Raw genomic sequence first — 17,050 nt, forward strand, 5'->3', positions numbered from 1 at the left:
GATAGTTGAATTATAACTGATTTAGCACCATATCCCAATGCACCAGGTTCCTAATAGCTCAAATGAATTCTCAATTGCGGATTTAAGTATGTTTTTCTCAAACTAAGTTTTCTATTATTAAATATTTTTATTTTGATATGAAGTGATATTAACATTGTACATACAACAAATTGGCCCATTAGAACATAAGCATAACAAACATTTAGACCCATTAAAAACATCTTAAACGTATTGTGTTTGATAACAGAAATCTTATACATTACTACTGGAACCTATTTGGGCAAAATTAGATTTTAAAAAGCAATGAAACGTTAACTTATCTTAAACGATTCAAGGCACTGCGATTTCTGCCATATACATACATAGGGTTAACATTTACATTCTAAAACCAAATTTACCACAAGTAATTCGCAACTAGGCCCTAGCGAATAAGAAACGATTTTGTTCTCTTTTTAAACTAACACGATCAGAAATGATTGAGCTCCAACATCATCATGTTCCTTGAGACATTCAACGATTTTATGGCAAGTTTCGAATGCAGAGTCGTCAATCTAAGCCTTGTTACGGTCATTGAGAGGAATCTCCTCGGCCAATTCGTCCGTTTTTGAGGGTGGCGGGTCTTTGGCGAAGAGCAATCTGTAAGCTAAAGCCCCTACAAATCCGGCTAAAAGGGGGCCTACCCAATACAGCTATAGCAAAAGAAAATAATCATTGAAGATTTGAATTATCGGAAGAACGGGAAGTGATTTTACCCAGTGATTGTCCCAGTCACCGTTGAAGAGGGCAGGAGCGAAGCTTCTTGCTGGGTTCATGTTAGCTCCGGTGTAAGGTCCCTAATTAAACGAACATATCTGTGACACGTATACAATCAATATTTGAAAAACATATTTACGGCAAAATCAATGCAAACTTTGCCACACGTGCCTTCATCGGACATCCAAATATGTCCAAATAACTAAAGGACTTATTACTTTCGCGAGATTTGGGGTACTCACGGCAGCCATGGCGAGAACGGCAATGGTAAGCCCGAATCTAATGGCGGTGGAATCGTGCTTGTTGCTGTTGCGATGGTCCCATACCCCGCAACAAACCAGAGCCAAGATTAAAGTTGCGAGAAACTCTACCAAAAGTCCCTGGAATGGACTCACAGCTGTGTGAAGCTGTGGAGAACATACTCCTAGTGATTTGGTAGCGGTCCCGTTCACCGCAAACACGACGTTTCCCATAAATTTCGCAGGTGTCGCCAACTGAGGAAAATAATTTGATTGGTCCAGAAAGTTGATTGAAGTTTTGACTTAGAGGGCTCTATTCAAGAAGTTTCTTTTGCCATTGACTTTAAGGAATATGTTGTGTATTAATACCACGTTTGTCACTACCGTCCTGAACAGAGCCACCGAGTAAAAGATTCTCTTGACCTGAAGGAGAATGAAAATTTTCTTGAAACATTCGTTTACGAGGGAAAACATCACGAAAACAATTCAAGCACGAGGGTGTTCGGTAAGAAAATTTTACATCTGCCCCATTAATTTATAATTGTGCCGTCATTAACAAAATGATTAATTTCATCGCGAATGATGTTCCTCTGAATTGATATCAGAGTGAACCGTGAAATCATACTGTTTAAAGATAATGAATTTAAAAAAGTCACAAGAGACGATTCACCCTGAAGAGCGGGGTGTTAATTAAATAATTTACCATTTGCCCTCAAACACCTGTCCAACGGATGAAGTGAGTCCAAACATGCCACTGAGATTTTTATGTCTGCTTAAGGGTTTCGGTCTATGATCATCATACGTATATCAAAGCAAAGGTTGTTGGCTATACAAAATGTTAATTTCCATGATTTTCGTCACACAAACCTGACAGAAATCATATTAAAAATCTAATATTTTTAGTGTTTTTATGACTTCTCTCAAAGTTGAAGGAACGTCACTTCGTTTTAATATGAACGAGATCCAAACGCCCTTTTGAATTAAGCGAACTGCGCATGTTTCTGATGGATATGTCGTCATACATATATTAAAAAAAAAAAAAAAATTGCGAAATTTGGTCGTAAAAGTGAGACTTAATATTTTCTTCAATCGGGATAATTTCCAGTCATCAATCTTACTGAAACGTTAAGGATTTCCAGACATCTTTCAGGTCGCCATGCAAACGAAATAAAAATCCAGATCGTCTAGAGAACGTGGGTGTGAAATTTTCAGCGGCATTCGCAGCTGCAACGATTGTCTTAGATTTGTCTCATTGAGGTACGTACCTTGAGCAGTCCGAACCCGAGTAGGGCCCCGAACATTTGTCCCACGAAATAAATGGGGACCTGGATCAGAGATATGTTGCCCAATGTGGCCGCTGCCACTGTTACAATCGGGTTGATGTGAGATCCAGAGACATGGCCAAATACCTGAAAATTTAATACGACCAAATGGAAATGGAAAAATCAAAATCGGGAAATGGAGATTGCGCTAACAGCAAAACGCCTATCTGTGTCTGCCACGAGTAGGCATTAAAGAAATTTCAATGAAGTGTAACAAGGCTGCTTTCCTAATTTCCGTAGGTAACAAACTACATATTTATTCATATTGTGCAAGCTTATCCCACACAGGCCAAGATTTATATGGCATAGAAGTTCGTTTTGGTCACCTTAATATGTTATTGTGCATACTTTTTCTATAAGTCAGTGGTGTCGACCTGCATAAGATTTTATGACGCCTACGCACTCATATCAGAACGGTATGAAGCTAATTCAGTAACCGACCAAAAAACTCATAGTGGGGATCATGAATTTAGTAAGGAAAATTTTGATATGGACTCCTGGACGACGCAAAAAATCTTCGGAAGTTTGTTGGATAATCTCGCGAACTCTATCGAGCTTCATTTTCGATTTTATCTAGACTTTATTCAAATGGTCAACGGTCCGAGTTATTATTAAAGCCGTCACATTGTTTAGCAACCTCATGCCAGCCGAATATTGGCCGAAGTCCCCTGTTTTCTTTACAACCGCATAAACTTGGCATTTTTATCCTGTGCCAGTTAAACTGAAAAGGACTTCAACTTACTTGAACTGACACCATCACTGCCAGACCGAAGGTGAACGATATCTGCTCGTGAGGGATAGAACCTCCTGCAATATCCTGGACACATCCCATACAGCCCAAAAAGACCAAAATCGCGGTGGCTACCACTTCTCCGGCACACAGGACCACCCTGTCCATGGTGGTCATGTCGTCGCCGATCTGTATCTTCTTTCCTGCACGAGAAACATGTTAATTTATTCAAGATATTTTTTCACGTAACCAATGCGCTTACTATACGGTTTATTGATATCGTGTATGCTCTAGATTACAGACGGTATTAAATATTTGCCCCCTAATCCACTATAAGTAATCTGGTAATGTACTGTTTGATGACATGGGACATTATCAATTTTCTTATTGGTCCGGTGTACCGACAGTAGTGTCGATATTATAATAAAATCGTTTGTTGAATGTTATTCTTTAACTAGTTTTCCTTAATATATCTCTTTTGGGGTTATTTTAACGTTCAAGAAGCTCATTCACATCAGCCGGGTCGATGGGTTATCTTCGCGAACAATATTTGGTATTTCCATCGATGAAAACCTCTTCTAATTACATAATTAAATCTAATAATAATTTATATTCGTTTTGAAGAATTTGTTTAAATTGTTGTTTGCTTAACGCTGTACATGCGCATTTATCCGTTAAATCCATTTATCATTGTCTTACACGTTGACCTTTAACTTAGATGGTCGTAGCGACAAAGTACCAGCGACAAGAATAACAATGAAGATAACGCAAACTAGCCGAAATTTTGTGCGTTAATACAAATTTAATAACGAAAAAATTTCACTTGCGAAGCATCACCCGCGGCGCTTCAACGTCTCCCATTCGGGGCCGCTACCGGGGTGGTGAATTTTGTTCACAGTCCAACTTACGCACTTTTGAGCGAGTACAGTGTGCGATAGGGGTTTTCAGTTATTCAATTATGCATAATGCGGGACTGCCGGCGTGCATGACAATCGACATCTCAGACGTACGTATGTGCCCTTTGCCCGCATACTAAACGATGCAAAATAGCCGGGTTTGTGATATTATTTTTAGCAGTTCTTTACTGAGAATGTTTTTGATTCGGCCGATGGAACAGACAGTGGCTTTTTGTTTTTATCGAGAAAAACAGCTATTTTTAAAAAGACACGCCTCGGAACCCGATTTAAAATATCCCATTCGTAATCTCGTTCTGTCTCATGTAAATTTTTCGGCCTGTCATCGTAATGGATTTGGGCAATTTAAATATTCATAAACCTGTTATGCTTGGAAAAAAATTTGATTATAGTTTGTCAACCTCAGTGAGTGCCCGCTGCAGATTTTGGGGCATTTTTCATATTAAAATGAGTGATTTTAGAGTCTGACGAATTCTGTTCGTACGAAACTGATATTTCTCAAGTTTGGTCAAGTACGAAAAACTACAACATATCACGTTCAGATCAAGTAGAAGAAATCCACCGTTCCATCCAGTTGTACTATCAGGAAGATATCTGAAAAATCTTCCCTGAACCGAACAAACGAGACGAAACAAACTCGATTGAACTGAGTTCTCGTCTGTGTTGTGGATGAAACTTCCACTTGATTTGTGGAGAAATTAAAGAAAAAGAAACCGGCTTCATCAAGCGATGACCAAATTCGGCATTTTTTATTGTTTTAGACCAGTTTTAACGTGATTCGTTGGTGAAATTGCGTGCTGACTTGCACAGAGAGCGAAGAAAGAAATAATGTTAAAGCAGTGCCGAACAATAGAAGGAAAATATATCAACGACGGACAAATGACAGGGCTACGCGTGGAGGTCCACCTGCTTCAACATCCGCCACTGACTATGAGCAACCTAATGTTTTTCGCAATTTTAAAAAGATGCTTTTATGGATCTTCCAAAAATCCATGCATTTAAACGACTGGTTTTTATAAGAATTGAACGCTTTAGAAGTCTCTCGTGACTTGAAGAACCCACATTCCAAATCAGTAGAAGCAGGGCCGCACAAATCACAATTCTTCTTTTAATTTAGATTCATCGAACAAGCAGAAAAAATTCAGCAAAAATGGAAAATCGGCGCGAAGCTGAACGTTAAAAGGCCAGTGTTGTACGCCAATGGTGATTTTTAGAGTAGTGCGCTAGCTGAGCTGCAATGTTTTAAAATGCTGGATAATTTTAGTAAACTCAAAACGAAATCCTACAGTAACATCCAGAGGCGGACTTAATTAATGCTAATTTTAACTATTTTTTGCCCCTATACCGCGCTTTCTATCGAAGATTAAAATTTCACAGCTTTAAGATGTTGTGAGTGTTAAATTGCAGCGTCCAGTGCCGTCCCGTAACACCTGCAATTTTTCAACATTATTTATAGCAATTCTATGTGATTTTAGGGACGCTCCTGCGTTCGTTAGTGGTTTTCTGCTCCAAATTCAAGTCTCCATAGGCATCTTGAAACGTGTGGAATGTGTCTAAGGCATTCAATTCGCTTTTCCGTTCAAACGTAAATTGCTTCAATTCCATGCCCATAAGTCTAATTAAGCGTGAGAGGCCCCCCGCCGTTCGAATTTTTCCACATAGCTGAAATTTCCACATTTTGAAATATCCGGTAGGCAGAAAAATATTAGCGATGGAAATTGATCATTCAGCTCACGGTTCAAAAAGCATTGCGCATCGCATTTCGACCGAACAATTGATATGATAAAGGTGTTTGCAAGATGAGTGCCGCGATTATCCACAATTGAACAAAAACAGCCCCGTGAGGACGTTACGATGGATTGTTTGGCAAAATTTCACAGCAATGGAACCGAGGTCTTTCGTCGGTTCACAGCCATGGATGAGCCATGGGACCACCGTCTCACACCTGGGATTAAGGAGCAGTCGAAACGATGGACCCAACGGGGAGAATGGGCTTCAAAGAAGGCGGAAACCGTTCCATCCGCAGGAAAGGTGGTCGTATCAGTTTTACGGGATAATTTACATTGACTATCTCTGCAAAGGAAAAAGGACAAATGGAGAATAATACGTACGTTTCTAGCAGGATTTGAGCGAAGAAGTTAGGAAAAATCAACCGCGATTGGTGAAGAAGAAAGTCTTGGTTCATTTAGATAACGCATCGGTCCACGCTTCCACAATCGCGGAGGCCACAATCAATCAACTTGATTTCGACCTTTCTCCACGTCCACCCCATTCGCCAGATTTAGCCCCCTCGGATTATTTTCTATTTCCGAACTAGAAAAAATGGCTCGGTGAAAAGAGATTTGCCGATAACGGAGAGGTTGATGTCCATTTTGAAACATTCGAAGCTTCTTACTATGAATCCATAGAACATCGCTGAGAAAACCGTATCGATCTCGAAGGAGATTATGTTGAGGAATAATGTAATATCTTCCAATTTTTTTTTTCTTTAAGCGTCCAGTGGGGTACTCCTGGGACTGCCGTCGTATGTGGCGTTTATTAACAACGATTAGAAAAGTTTCATTTCACGGGTTCTCCGAAGTTTAGTCGTATCTGTATCTGTTTCTATTGCGTGCTGAGACCCCAGTGATTTTCAGGCACTTACAGCAAGAACTAACAAATCTGTTGACCCCTAAAGAAAGTGTTGACCAGTAAAAATGATAACGGTCAAAATTTTTCATTTATCTCATTCTAGAAAATTCTCGATAAAACCGGTTCTTAGCGAATGTGCTCGTTTTCAAAGGAATAAAAACACGTTCATCAATAGTTAGGGTACTACCATCTTCAACAAAAATGGAGTGTGCGCACTCGATAAAAATTTGATTTGATCGAAAAACAAGACCGAATTCGCTGCTCGCAATGAAGTAATGCATTAAAGCAAACCAACTGCAGCATTGAGTGTTAAAATAGATCATGAACGATCGATTTTGTGTATGTGCGTTAAGCAATCAATCTCCGACAAATTTATTAGAGGATCGAGAGTTGCCCTTACGCTTTATGAACGGTAACGATTATTGATAGGCGACAGGTAGAAAACTTTGAGGAACTACGGATCACTCGGTATATAAAATCGGATATTCATCAACTTCGGCTGTTTTTCCTCTATTTATTGTGAATATTTTATGTAGATTACATCTTTACAAACTGGAAATGATTTTCTTCCACGTCAATTTGTATGAAAAGCGAAGAATATCATCATTTAATTGCAAAACGGGACGTAAGCACAACCACAGAAGTTCGCCGTCACTCATCCATAATTACAGATGCACTTGGTTGTTAATGCGCTGAGGAGATCTGCGCGTGAGCAGAATAGCGATGGTCGTAGTGAAATGTCATTTTCGGGGTTCCAAAAAGTCTCTACGCAAGAACCCTCGCGGACCTAGTTAATTGACATTTAACTCCAAGGGGAGACGCTAGTTCAGCACAGTGGATGCGAACGTCCATCCAGTTGGACAATAATAATCTTTTTTTACCGTTCGCCCTATGTACTTACTCGCAGTCTTCGTGAAAGAATAATCTCAAGATGGGCAATTATTTTATTTTTATAATTATACATGGTGTTTCTTAGTGCGTGGTAAAAAATGAAATGGGGGAGTTATAAGCTTATTTTAAGATAAAAACTTCATGCAAAGGCATCTCCGAAATTGCTTCCATTTTTATTTACGGGGCGTTGAAGTTCCATTTTTTTTCTATTTTCAATAACTTTTTTGACCCAAAATTAGTGGTAACAATCGTTTTGGCATTTCGAAAAAACTGAAAAAACAATTATTTCGAATCCTCCAAAGGGGGTTACTTCTTTCGTGGTCGCTTTTATTATTTCACACCAGGACTTTTTTTGACTTTTTTTTTTCTAGATTTTATTCATTAACTTCCCTTAATCGGTTATTTATTTTATTAACTTTTTGCCTCTTCACTTTTTTTATTGGAAAAACAGTTTAGGAAATATCTGCAAAAGTTAATACTATTAATTTGGATTATACTGGGAGTATTCTTCTCCAACCAAAACACAAGACTAACCTTTTTCTCATACCCTTCTGTGAAAAACTCCAGATACACTTCTACTAGTTTACCAAGCATTGACGATTGCATTCTTTACCTCTTCTTCGGTGTTCACTAGTGAAGAATACACTAAAGTTTTTAAATGTCCCCCCAAATTAACGCCCAGTAGAGCATTTTAAATAACGGTTATTTCAGTTTGTTCTTAACGCTGAAACGATTGTTACTACCAGTTTTGAGTCAATTATCGTTACAAATAGCAAAGAAGTAAATAAAACTTCAACATCCCTTAAATCGAAATGGAAGCAATTCAGAGACGCCCTTACATGAACTTTTATCTTCGAATGAGCTCGTAATTCACCCATTTCCTTTTTTACTATCCATTCAGAAACACCCTATATATTTCGTGTTGTTATACCGTTTTACGCTTCGAAAAAATACGCTTAAAGGTAGTAGATAAGAGGTTGCAAATGGGGTTATCACTTAACAGAAATGGTCTAGTTATTCACCGGTATTTATTTGTTGCTATGTGTCATATCACATATGTATTATAATTTAAGTATAAAAAAAGGCCTCAAAAGGACGCCTTGAGGCCACCACAGCTAATGGCCGCTTTCAGGTGTCATGAGGAGTTATGAACTTCTCACAGTTTTCAGATTTGCCGGAATTGGATACGTAACGACCATGTCGTACACGCCGCAGCTTAATACATAAATGTTATTATATTATGTATTTTGTACATAATTAAGCTTAAATGGAATTTGCTAGAATGATTTAGCAAAAAAATCTGATTTAACGTTAATTATTATTTCACAATGCTCGTATTCACACGAGAAAATAATTTATATTAGTATGTAAGACAATATAATTATCCGAGTCTCAAGTTTATACATATTATTAATTAAACCACTAAGTTTTTTAGTAACATTTTCCCGCTTATGTACTTGTCTTATAGCAACGAGACACAATACCTTTCAGCCAGTCTTGGCGCGTTTTTCCACATCCACTATATTACATTATGATCAGATTATCCCTAATGAGAGTGATGGGTCAACGCTTGAACCGAACGGACTAGGGAGCTCATTTCATATCTTACAACACGAACTGTAATACGTCAATTACCATTTAGCAAATAATAATCATATCAATAGATAAGTTAATCCAGACCACGCAATTGAACGACACACCTCCCGATTTAATGCAAATACACGTGACTGAATTTATTTTGGGGGCCTTTAGGGGTCGTTTAAATAGTAAAAAGTTTGTGGGACGAACTCAACGACCACTGGAAAAACGACATATTTTACGTACGTACCAACGTTCTTTTTCATCCACCCTCGTAATTTAAAGGAGGTGTAGAACCATTGAATGGAGCGTTTCGAGATATTTCGCGTAAAAACTCAAAGGTCTCATTATTGAATTATGAAGAATTGTGAAAATTAGGCAATTGTCCCCGCTTTGCTATTTTTAGACGTCCCGCTCTTTTGACGGATGTGGTCAATGAAATTGAACCTTTTAAGTCACATTGGGCTCAATTTTAATTAAAAAAAAAAAAAAAATCCTAGATCGCCTGTTTCCCAGATGGGCCGCTTTATTTCGATTCGAACCGCGATAAAAAAATTTTTGGGCGATTTTACAAGCGCCAATACGTGTCCGAAAATAATTTTCCAACCAACTGACAACACTTCACCTGATGCATTATTAACTAAAATCTTGGCAACTTCTTCCCACGTAGCATAAATAATTCATTCAGTAACCACTCGAGTCCCGAAATATACAATAATAATGTTCTCATTGTCAACGAGCAGCTGCAGAAATGAAAACTCATTTTAATATCTTCCATGAAAAAACTTAGCTTTAATACAAAAAAAAAGGGAAATTTCCTCAATACGGTTCGCAACGATCGAAAACGAGAACTCACCCCTAGCCATGGTTCCCAAACTAAACGAAGCAACGCGCGGGACTGATAAGGTCTGCAGGCACCCCCGAGCTTACACCACTTGACTTTCTCGCCGCTCTATGCAGTTCTTGTTACAGCATTCTTCACAACCACAATATCCGCGAGATAAGACGGTAGTGGTAAACACGCACCCACCGATCGTTGTTGAAAATAACTACGACAATCTTAAATTATAATAAGCAGCACACCACTCGATTACGACACGTTTTGAACTTTGTCTCAACTTTTTGACATCCACTATTATACCGAGTGAATATTTAGTATTTTTGTCGAATTTGCATTGATGAATCAAGTACACCACTTACTTACGAACGTTCGAGAAATTAGATAATAGTGAATTCTGTTTTTTCCTGTGTTCCTGAGCATACGCACTTGAAAAACAAGCACTTAGAATGTAACGAGTACTTTTAATTGCTTTTGCATTTATTAAGTTAAGAGACATACTTATTTCGAACGCGCAAAAATGAAAAAACTTAAGGTTGTTTACACCTGTTTCATTTCCCCAACCTGCCTAGAATAAGTCGGACTAAATTTCTAGACAAAATGGTGACCGCAAGTTTTACATAGTTTCCCTTACTCGATAATTAATGCTTCTAAGGTATCTGGCGCTTATAAGACAATGACGGAGGGTCACCATATTGTCAAGAATCGTTACCTGATTTTATGGTATGTCTCTTGTGCGATGAATCTTAGTGGTGTATTTCTATTGGTCATTTGTTTTAAATGTTTGGGAAAAATGTTTCTCATTTTCGAGATAGAGACAATTTTCCGCACTATCTCAACTATTGCGTTTCTGTTCTTAAACCTAGAACTGGTATCATCTCGTTTGGGCTGGATTAAAGATTGCATTTAATGTCTTATATTTTGCAGTGAGATTTTGGTATTTCTACCGTTTTCCAATATTACTGCATATCTCGATACCTAACGTAACAAATTAAATTAAATGTAAAAATAGGACGTACTTGTCCCTTGGCAGCCGCGTTACAGCTTTCTGAATGTACTCAGTGGTATTTAAGTGTTTAATTAAGGTAGCTTAATTCCATGGAATATCGCTCCACAATTTTAAGGGTAACATTGGTCATTTAGCATTACCAATGGTTTCTTCCATGTCAAAAGAAAACTATTCATCGAAGACACATTGAGCTCTTTCAGTTATTCGAATCTTCGCCAGAAAGTCAAGATAAAATAAAATATTGTAATTTATATCGCTGCTCAGTTTTTAATTATTTATGATTGGACCACGACGTACCATCTGGGTCTGAAAGTTTTAATCGCTCACGCAATTATTACTGTAAATCCCTAAGTAAATATTAATTTCAGGTACCCGATTTCTATATAGATTATGGCATTTTGAAGAATCCTGTGAGCGAAAGTCATGAAAATTTCTTATTGAGTTTCTGCCAGTCTGCAAAATTCGCAAATTCGATGGCTCACGAACAGTGGCGTACTAAACCAAAATATTAAATATCAGCTTATGCCATAAAGTTCATGTGACGGAAATTTACGGATTTCTTAATGGAATCTTGTCGCTTTCTGGCCTTAAGTCGGTAAAACGGGCGAATACGTTCGTGAATGGACAGTGGGATAATAAGAACTAGCCTACCGTGTTAACTTTTACTGCAATATACCGGGCGTCCAGGCAGACCCTGGTCATAGGAAATTAACGTGGGAAAGACGCTTCCAAATTTCAAAAATTTAAATATTCCGCCCATTCAAGGCCACGATAGGTCAGAGTCGAGGTCAGAATTAAACAAACACAGCCGCCAACAACCTAAGCGTTAAAATCCCATATCAAATGAATTTCCTCTTTTCTATTTAACCTTTTATTTAAATGCGACAAATAAAAAGTGAAATGAGATAAACGAAATAACTATCTACATATTAAAGTTCAACCAAAAACAAGCAAGTAAACAGAAATAAAAAACTTTAATATTGTTTGCAAACACATTTACAACAATTGCTCGAGAAGACCACTCACCAATCTGACCAATCGCACCCTCGAACGGTTACGCGGGAAGTTCAATTATTTTTCATGTAAAAGTCTTCCAATTAGATAATTCGCGCAGGCGCAAAAAGAAACTAAAATTGACTTCCCATTTTGAATTCCTACGTCCAGGATCTATCCGGACACCCAGTATGCCATACACAAGGTATCCGTTTACCATCTCCTCAGAGCCCAAAGACTATATGAGGATAATGCAGCTCAATTTGAAAAAATTCGTGTCCACCCTACAGGGTGTCCCAAAAAGGCGGAATGTGATCAAATGGATTTTTTTTAATGAAACCGCAGACATTTTCGTACCTGATCGAATCCTCTCTTGATCCTGCATTAGTTTCTAGGTTTCTTCACCTGGAATGCAGTAAGTCGAAACTACGACGTTTTCAAAGAAACTTTAGACGTTTGCAGTGCCTAATAATCGCACTTAGCTTAAGTTAGATTTCGATCATTTTAGGATGGATTGTCATGTAATATCACCTTAGTAGGCTCAAATATTCATGTAGCTCAAAATTCATACAGGGTGTTCACAATAATAACTTTAATTTCCACCTTTTCAACGAAAATTTTCTAGACTTTTTCAAATAGGTGTGTGTGCCTTTTATAACGTAGGATGAAAGAAAATTTAGTTTTCTTCATTTTGGTACAAAATTACGTCACGTTTATCTCAAATGTTAATGGAAATATTGATTATTTCGGGGAAACTTACATTCATGGCTAAGTGTTTCGCATGCACCGTCGTGGTTTCGGTGTTGTATTTTTTTAAGTTTTGACACCTTACTTGTAAAGCATAAAAAAACTGTCAAATAACTGGATTTTTAATTAGGCGCCCTTAAGTCCCTTTCTCCAAAACGCGTTTCTCTCTTAAGCTTGCGAATAAGCCAGCTTTAAAAGGGGTTTGAACTAAAGCATTCCGCACAGCGTTTAAGCTTGGGGATGAGAATATTTTTTATATCATAAAAAATCTCGTACAACATGCCCCCAACCTTCCTCGTTCGCTTTATAAATTTCCGAGGCGATTTCGCGTCTAACTGTGTGTTAGATCGAACCTCAGAGATTTGAACGGGACACCCGGTTTTTCACAATTTTCGACTACCCCGAACATCCCCTTTCAGGTTACTTTCGCCAATGTACATACCACATCATTACCTCTCTCATCCTTTTCAGACGAATCGCCGTCCTTGGGATGAACTCTCTGGTCCCCGCCCATACTGACCGCATTGGAAGAAATCATGGATATACCAGTTGCCACTCCACCCGGACCCCCCTCTTGCATAAACTGGCGCTCCACCATGATGAAAAACTGGTAAACTACTTCACAAACGTATTTGTTGTATCTTTGCCTAATGCTGATATGTTTTTCACAGAGACGAGGCCTGAAATTAAAAAAAGAAAAAACCATAGGACCTAATGGCATGAAGTCCGAAATGGGCTAAAGGTAAGTGTTGCGTTCGTCTTTCACTTTCCAAATGCGCACTTACCATGAACTCAAACATAATAAAATCAAATAATTTTTTTTAATGTTACGTTCGAGTTGATCTGCCATAGGTCGATTACAGATAGGGTTTGTGGCTCCGGAAAGTGTAATGATAACGAAAACAGCAGATGTCTTAGTTATTGAATACAAACAGCAAAGAATCTAACTAAAGTTTGCCTAATGATGCCTATCGTTGTGAGTCGAATGTAACTTGCAGTAACATGTTCATAATGCTTGTCGAGGAGATAGAGATTATCGAAGAGTCGGGATCCGATAAAGAGCAAATCTCTATTTCGGTCTTAATCCACGATCCTCGGAGAAAGGAAACGCGACGGTGGTCGATTTGGACAATTTCCACAGTTTGGTGCGGGGTCGGTAAATCGTGTTTTAAGGCAAAAGACATACATCTCTCCTCGAGGTTCCAGGCCCAGGCGTTGCTCTATAAGACACACGAACAAAAGCACTTACTTTTTCGAAATATTTCTATGCGGACACTAAAACTTGCACCAGCGGTTGTGAGGAACGTCCTACTTTATCAATTCGAATTCAATAAATATTGCACATGTTCCCCTGGATCCCCAACGGAGTGGCGTGGCAATCTGAACAACATATCTAATGTCTTCTCGTATATCAATTTAGCATTGTTTATTTTCGCGACATTGATTAATGAAAGCCAGAATTTTATCGACCTTTACCACGCACATTTTGGGCAAAAAACTAAGTCACCAATAATTATCTAAAGCGAACTCGAATGGGTCAGCAATTTCACAAAGTTGTAGGTGCGAAATGAAATTTTATTATTGTCATTGTCTGGATGCTCCACTTCGAGGGCAACCAAACAGGTCTCAAACAGAAAACCACACCTACGTTGTGAGCGTGAGGAGAACGAGAATCGTGATGTTGCACTTACATGTGTATTCTTTTAACCTCAACAAGTGTATGACCCGTACGAGTGGCCGAAGAATTGATTAAGTGGAAAAAATGATAAATGGAAAAACGGCGGTAAAGTCAATATTATGCGTGGAAAAATTGGAAAATGGTTGTAAATTTTGTCGTGTCACACTCGGTCAAGCGGAGGTATTTATGTGAGAACACACGCGTTAGTGCAATAAGGCCCTTGTGCAGTTGGTTTTTAATTGAGCTGCAGAAATGCATTTCTTTTAAATCGAAATCATCTTTAAAGCGCAACTCACAAAGACCCTTAAAAATTGTTCGCCCTGCGTATACAGGGTGTCCCACCGCGAATTACCATTAGACGTTTTGGGAAAATCACGAAAACGTAGTGGTTTGGTAGGAGCCTTGGGGCGACCCCATATAAAATGTTTTCAATGACGTCACACTCCCGGCCGTACCGAAAGTCGCTACTCCCTTGCTTTAAATGTATTATATATATACAGGGCGTTTGGTTTGCCGATACACGTCCGAAAGAGGGAGGTAGGTAAGACGATCGTGAACCATATATACTATTACTCGAAGTATCACGCATTTCCAGATATCGCCATCATTCCGAATTTTGCCAAATTCGCTGTTTACTCCCGTGCAAGTTACAATGAAGATTTAGTAGGACATTTGTTGTGCCTCTGAAAGATGCAAATGGAAGAGTCGTTCAAATATCTTTAAAAACTTCTTTGACAATTGCTCTTTCGAATGATGCATGGAAAGGCGCAGCTTCAATGCTCCATACGGTATTTAATTTTTTTTTTAATTGCAGAAAAAATGCGTAGAGCAATTTAACAAGTTGAATAAAAACTTAATACGTAATTATTATTTATGTAAATTACACTATTTACTTATAACTAATTCTCAAAGCGGGAACCACCGTTTCTGACGCAGCATCGACGTCTTCGTCTTACCTCTGCGGTGGTTACTCCCAGCCTCATTTCAGCCTTCATTAGTTTCGCTGCGTCCCATTAATTCTTGGAATGAGATGGTCTCGATCGTGAATTTCCTCATTGTATATCAGCTCCTTCATTCGTCCCCAGATATGGTAGTCAACTGGGGCGAGATCTGGAGATCTGGCAGGCCATAGTATCGGTCCGTTTCGTCCTATCCATCTTTCAGGAAATTGATTATTTAAAAGCTCTTTTATTGTTCTCCGATAATGGGCCGGACATCCATCGTTTTGAAATGTGATTTTCGCTCTTGCATCTGAAGGCACTTCGTCCAAAATATCTGGTAGATTAATTCTTAAAAATTCTAAATAATTTGATATCGATAAAATACACATTCAAGTTTATGCGAAAACCGACAGAGGCACAACAAATGTTCTACTAAATTTTTATTGTAACTTGCACGGGAGTAAACAGCGAATTTGGCAAAATTCGGAATGATGGCGATATCTGGAAATGCGTGATACTTCGAGTAATATTATATATGGTTCACGATCGTCTTACCTACCTCCCTCTTTCGGACGTGTATCGGCAAACCAAACGCCCTGTATATATATAATACATTTAAAGCAAGGGAGTGGTGACTTCCGGTATAGCCGGAAGTGTGACGTCATTGAAAACATTTTATAGGGGGTCGCCCCAAGGCTCCTACCAAACCACTACATTTTCGTAATTTTCCCAAAACGTCTAATTGTAATTCCCGCTGGGACGCCCTGTATATATCTGATTGCGTAAAGGAGTTTCACCTGAGAGTATCTCAGAAATTTGCAGGTCTCTTAAGGCGTTCTCTAATGGGACATTCAGTTTGAGGGACTTTTATAATCTCGTATCAGACACTAAATGAGATATCACAACTCACTTTTGGCAAGTTAGTTCCGGCCATTTAGTAGACGCTGGGTCCAGACACAGGCGCTTACAAAGCAAGAAAATCACGGAGTTCTAGTTGTGAAAATTGTTCAAAAATTGTGAACAACAAAATAGTCAAAATTCGTAAGTTCTTTTATTCTGAAACATGGTCGTCAACTACAACCTGCTAAAAATGGCACCTTCATTCGAATTAAACCAAAGGTGCACGTGACCTAGATAATGAGCATTCAAAGTGAGAAACTGTAGTTCTATTTTTGAGAAGTTTCCTAAAACTGTAAATGTAAGCAAAATCATGATTTGTTACTGCTGTTATTCCGGAAAATAGCTCTGAAGTATCATCTATAACCTGTTCCTGTGGTAATTTGCTGCGAATCAAACCAGAGGCGCACAGGCTTTGAATGTTGCGCATATGAAGTAAGAAAATGTAGTTCTTGCCTACTACAACACAATTCTGTGGCTTCAGCTACGTCTAGGAAATGAACAATTGTGCAGGCTTGTAGAGCTCTTTGAAATTATTAATTTAAACTATTATTTTAGTCAAATACTCAATGGTTTCTCGAGATATCAGTACATTCGAATCGAGACAAAAAGGTACTTTGCCCTATTTGGGAATTTCTACAAAGTTTGCTTTACATCGAACCGACTGATAGGGACCGTGTCGGTACTGAGCTTCACCCTGAACACCACAGCAATTGAGGAATTTTAGCATTTGTCATTGTACAAGAACTGTTAAAAGTACAGATAATTTCATTCACCATATCTTCAAGAAACCCCGTCAAATTTATATTTACCAAAACTGTTGCTCTACATCAGCTGAACCTCGTTATCGAAAAATCCAATTTTTTGATAAAGTATTTCATTACATGCT

At 38.4% G+C, this 17,050-nt stretch overlaps 2 protein-coding genes across 3 annotated transcripts in view; one reads left to right on the top strand and one right to left on the bottom strand.

Moving 5' to 3' along the window:
* The window catches only part of LOC136348773 (homeobox protein six1-like), a 114,379-nt gene that overhangs the window by 36,833 nt on the left and 60,496 nt on the right, over nucleotides 1-17,050 (top strand). The window lies entirely within an intron of this gene.
* On the bottom strand, nucleotides 108-10,151 carry LOC136348774 (aquaporin AQPcic-like). Of its 2 annotated transcripts, none has more exons than XM_066299915.1 (6): nucleotides 9,915-10,151; nucleotides 3,057-3,247; nucleotides 2,258-2,401; nucleotides 996-1,247; nucleotides 753-833; nucleotides 108-689 (listed from the first exon to the last, which is right to left on the bottom strand). In XM_066299915.1, the coding sequence occupies exons 1-6, from the start codon at nucleotides 9,922-9,924 to the stop codon at nucleotides 552-554; spliced, it is 816 nt and encodes a 271-aa protein (XP_066156012.1). In that variant the 5' UTR covers nucleotides 9,925-10,151; the 3' UTR covers nucleotides 108-551. The 2 variants fall into 2 exon arrangements, with proteins under 2 accessions (XP_066156012.1, XP_066156013.1); XM_066299916.1 differs by lacking the exon at nucleotides 9,915-10,151 and adding an exon at nucleotides 3,307-3,328.

The sequence above is a fragment of the Euwallacea fornicatus genome, chromosome 35 (assembly GCF_040115645.1).
Source record: "Euwallacea fornicatus isolate EFF26 chromosome 35, ASM4011564v1, whole genome shotgun sequence".
NCBI lineage: Eukaryota > Metazoa > Arthropoda > Insecta > Coleoptera > Curculionidae > Euwallacea > Euwallacea fornicatus.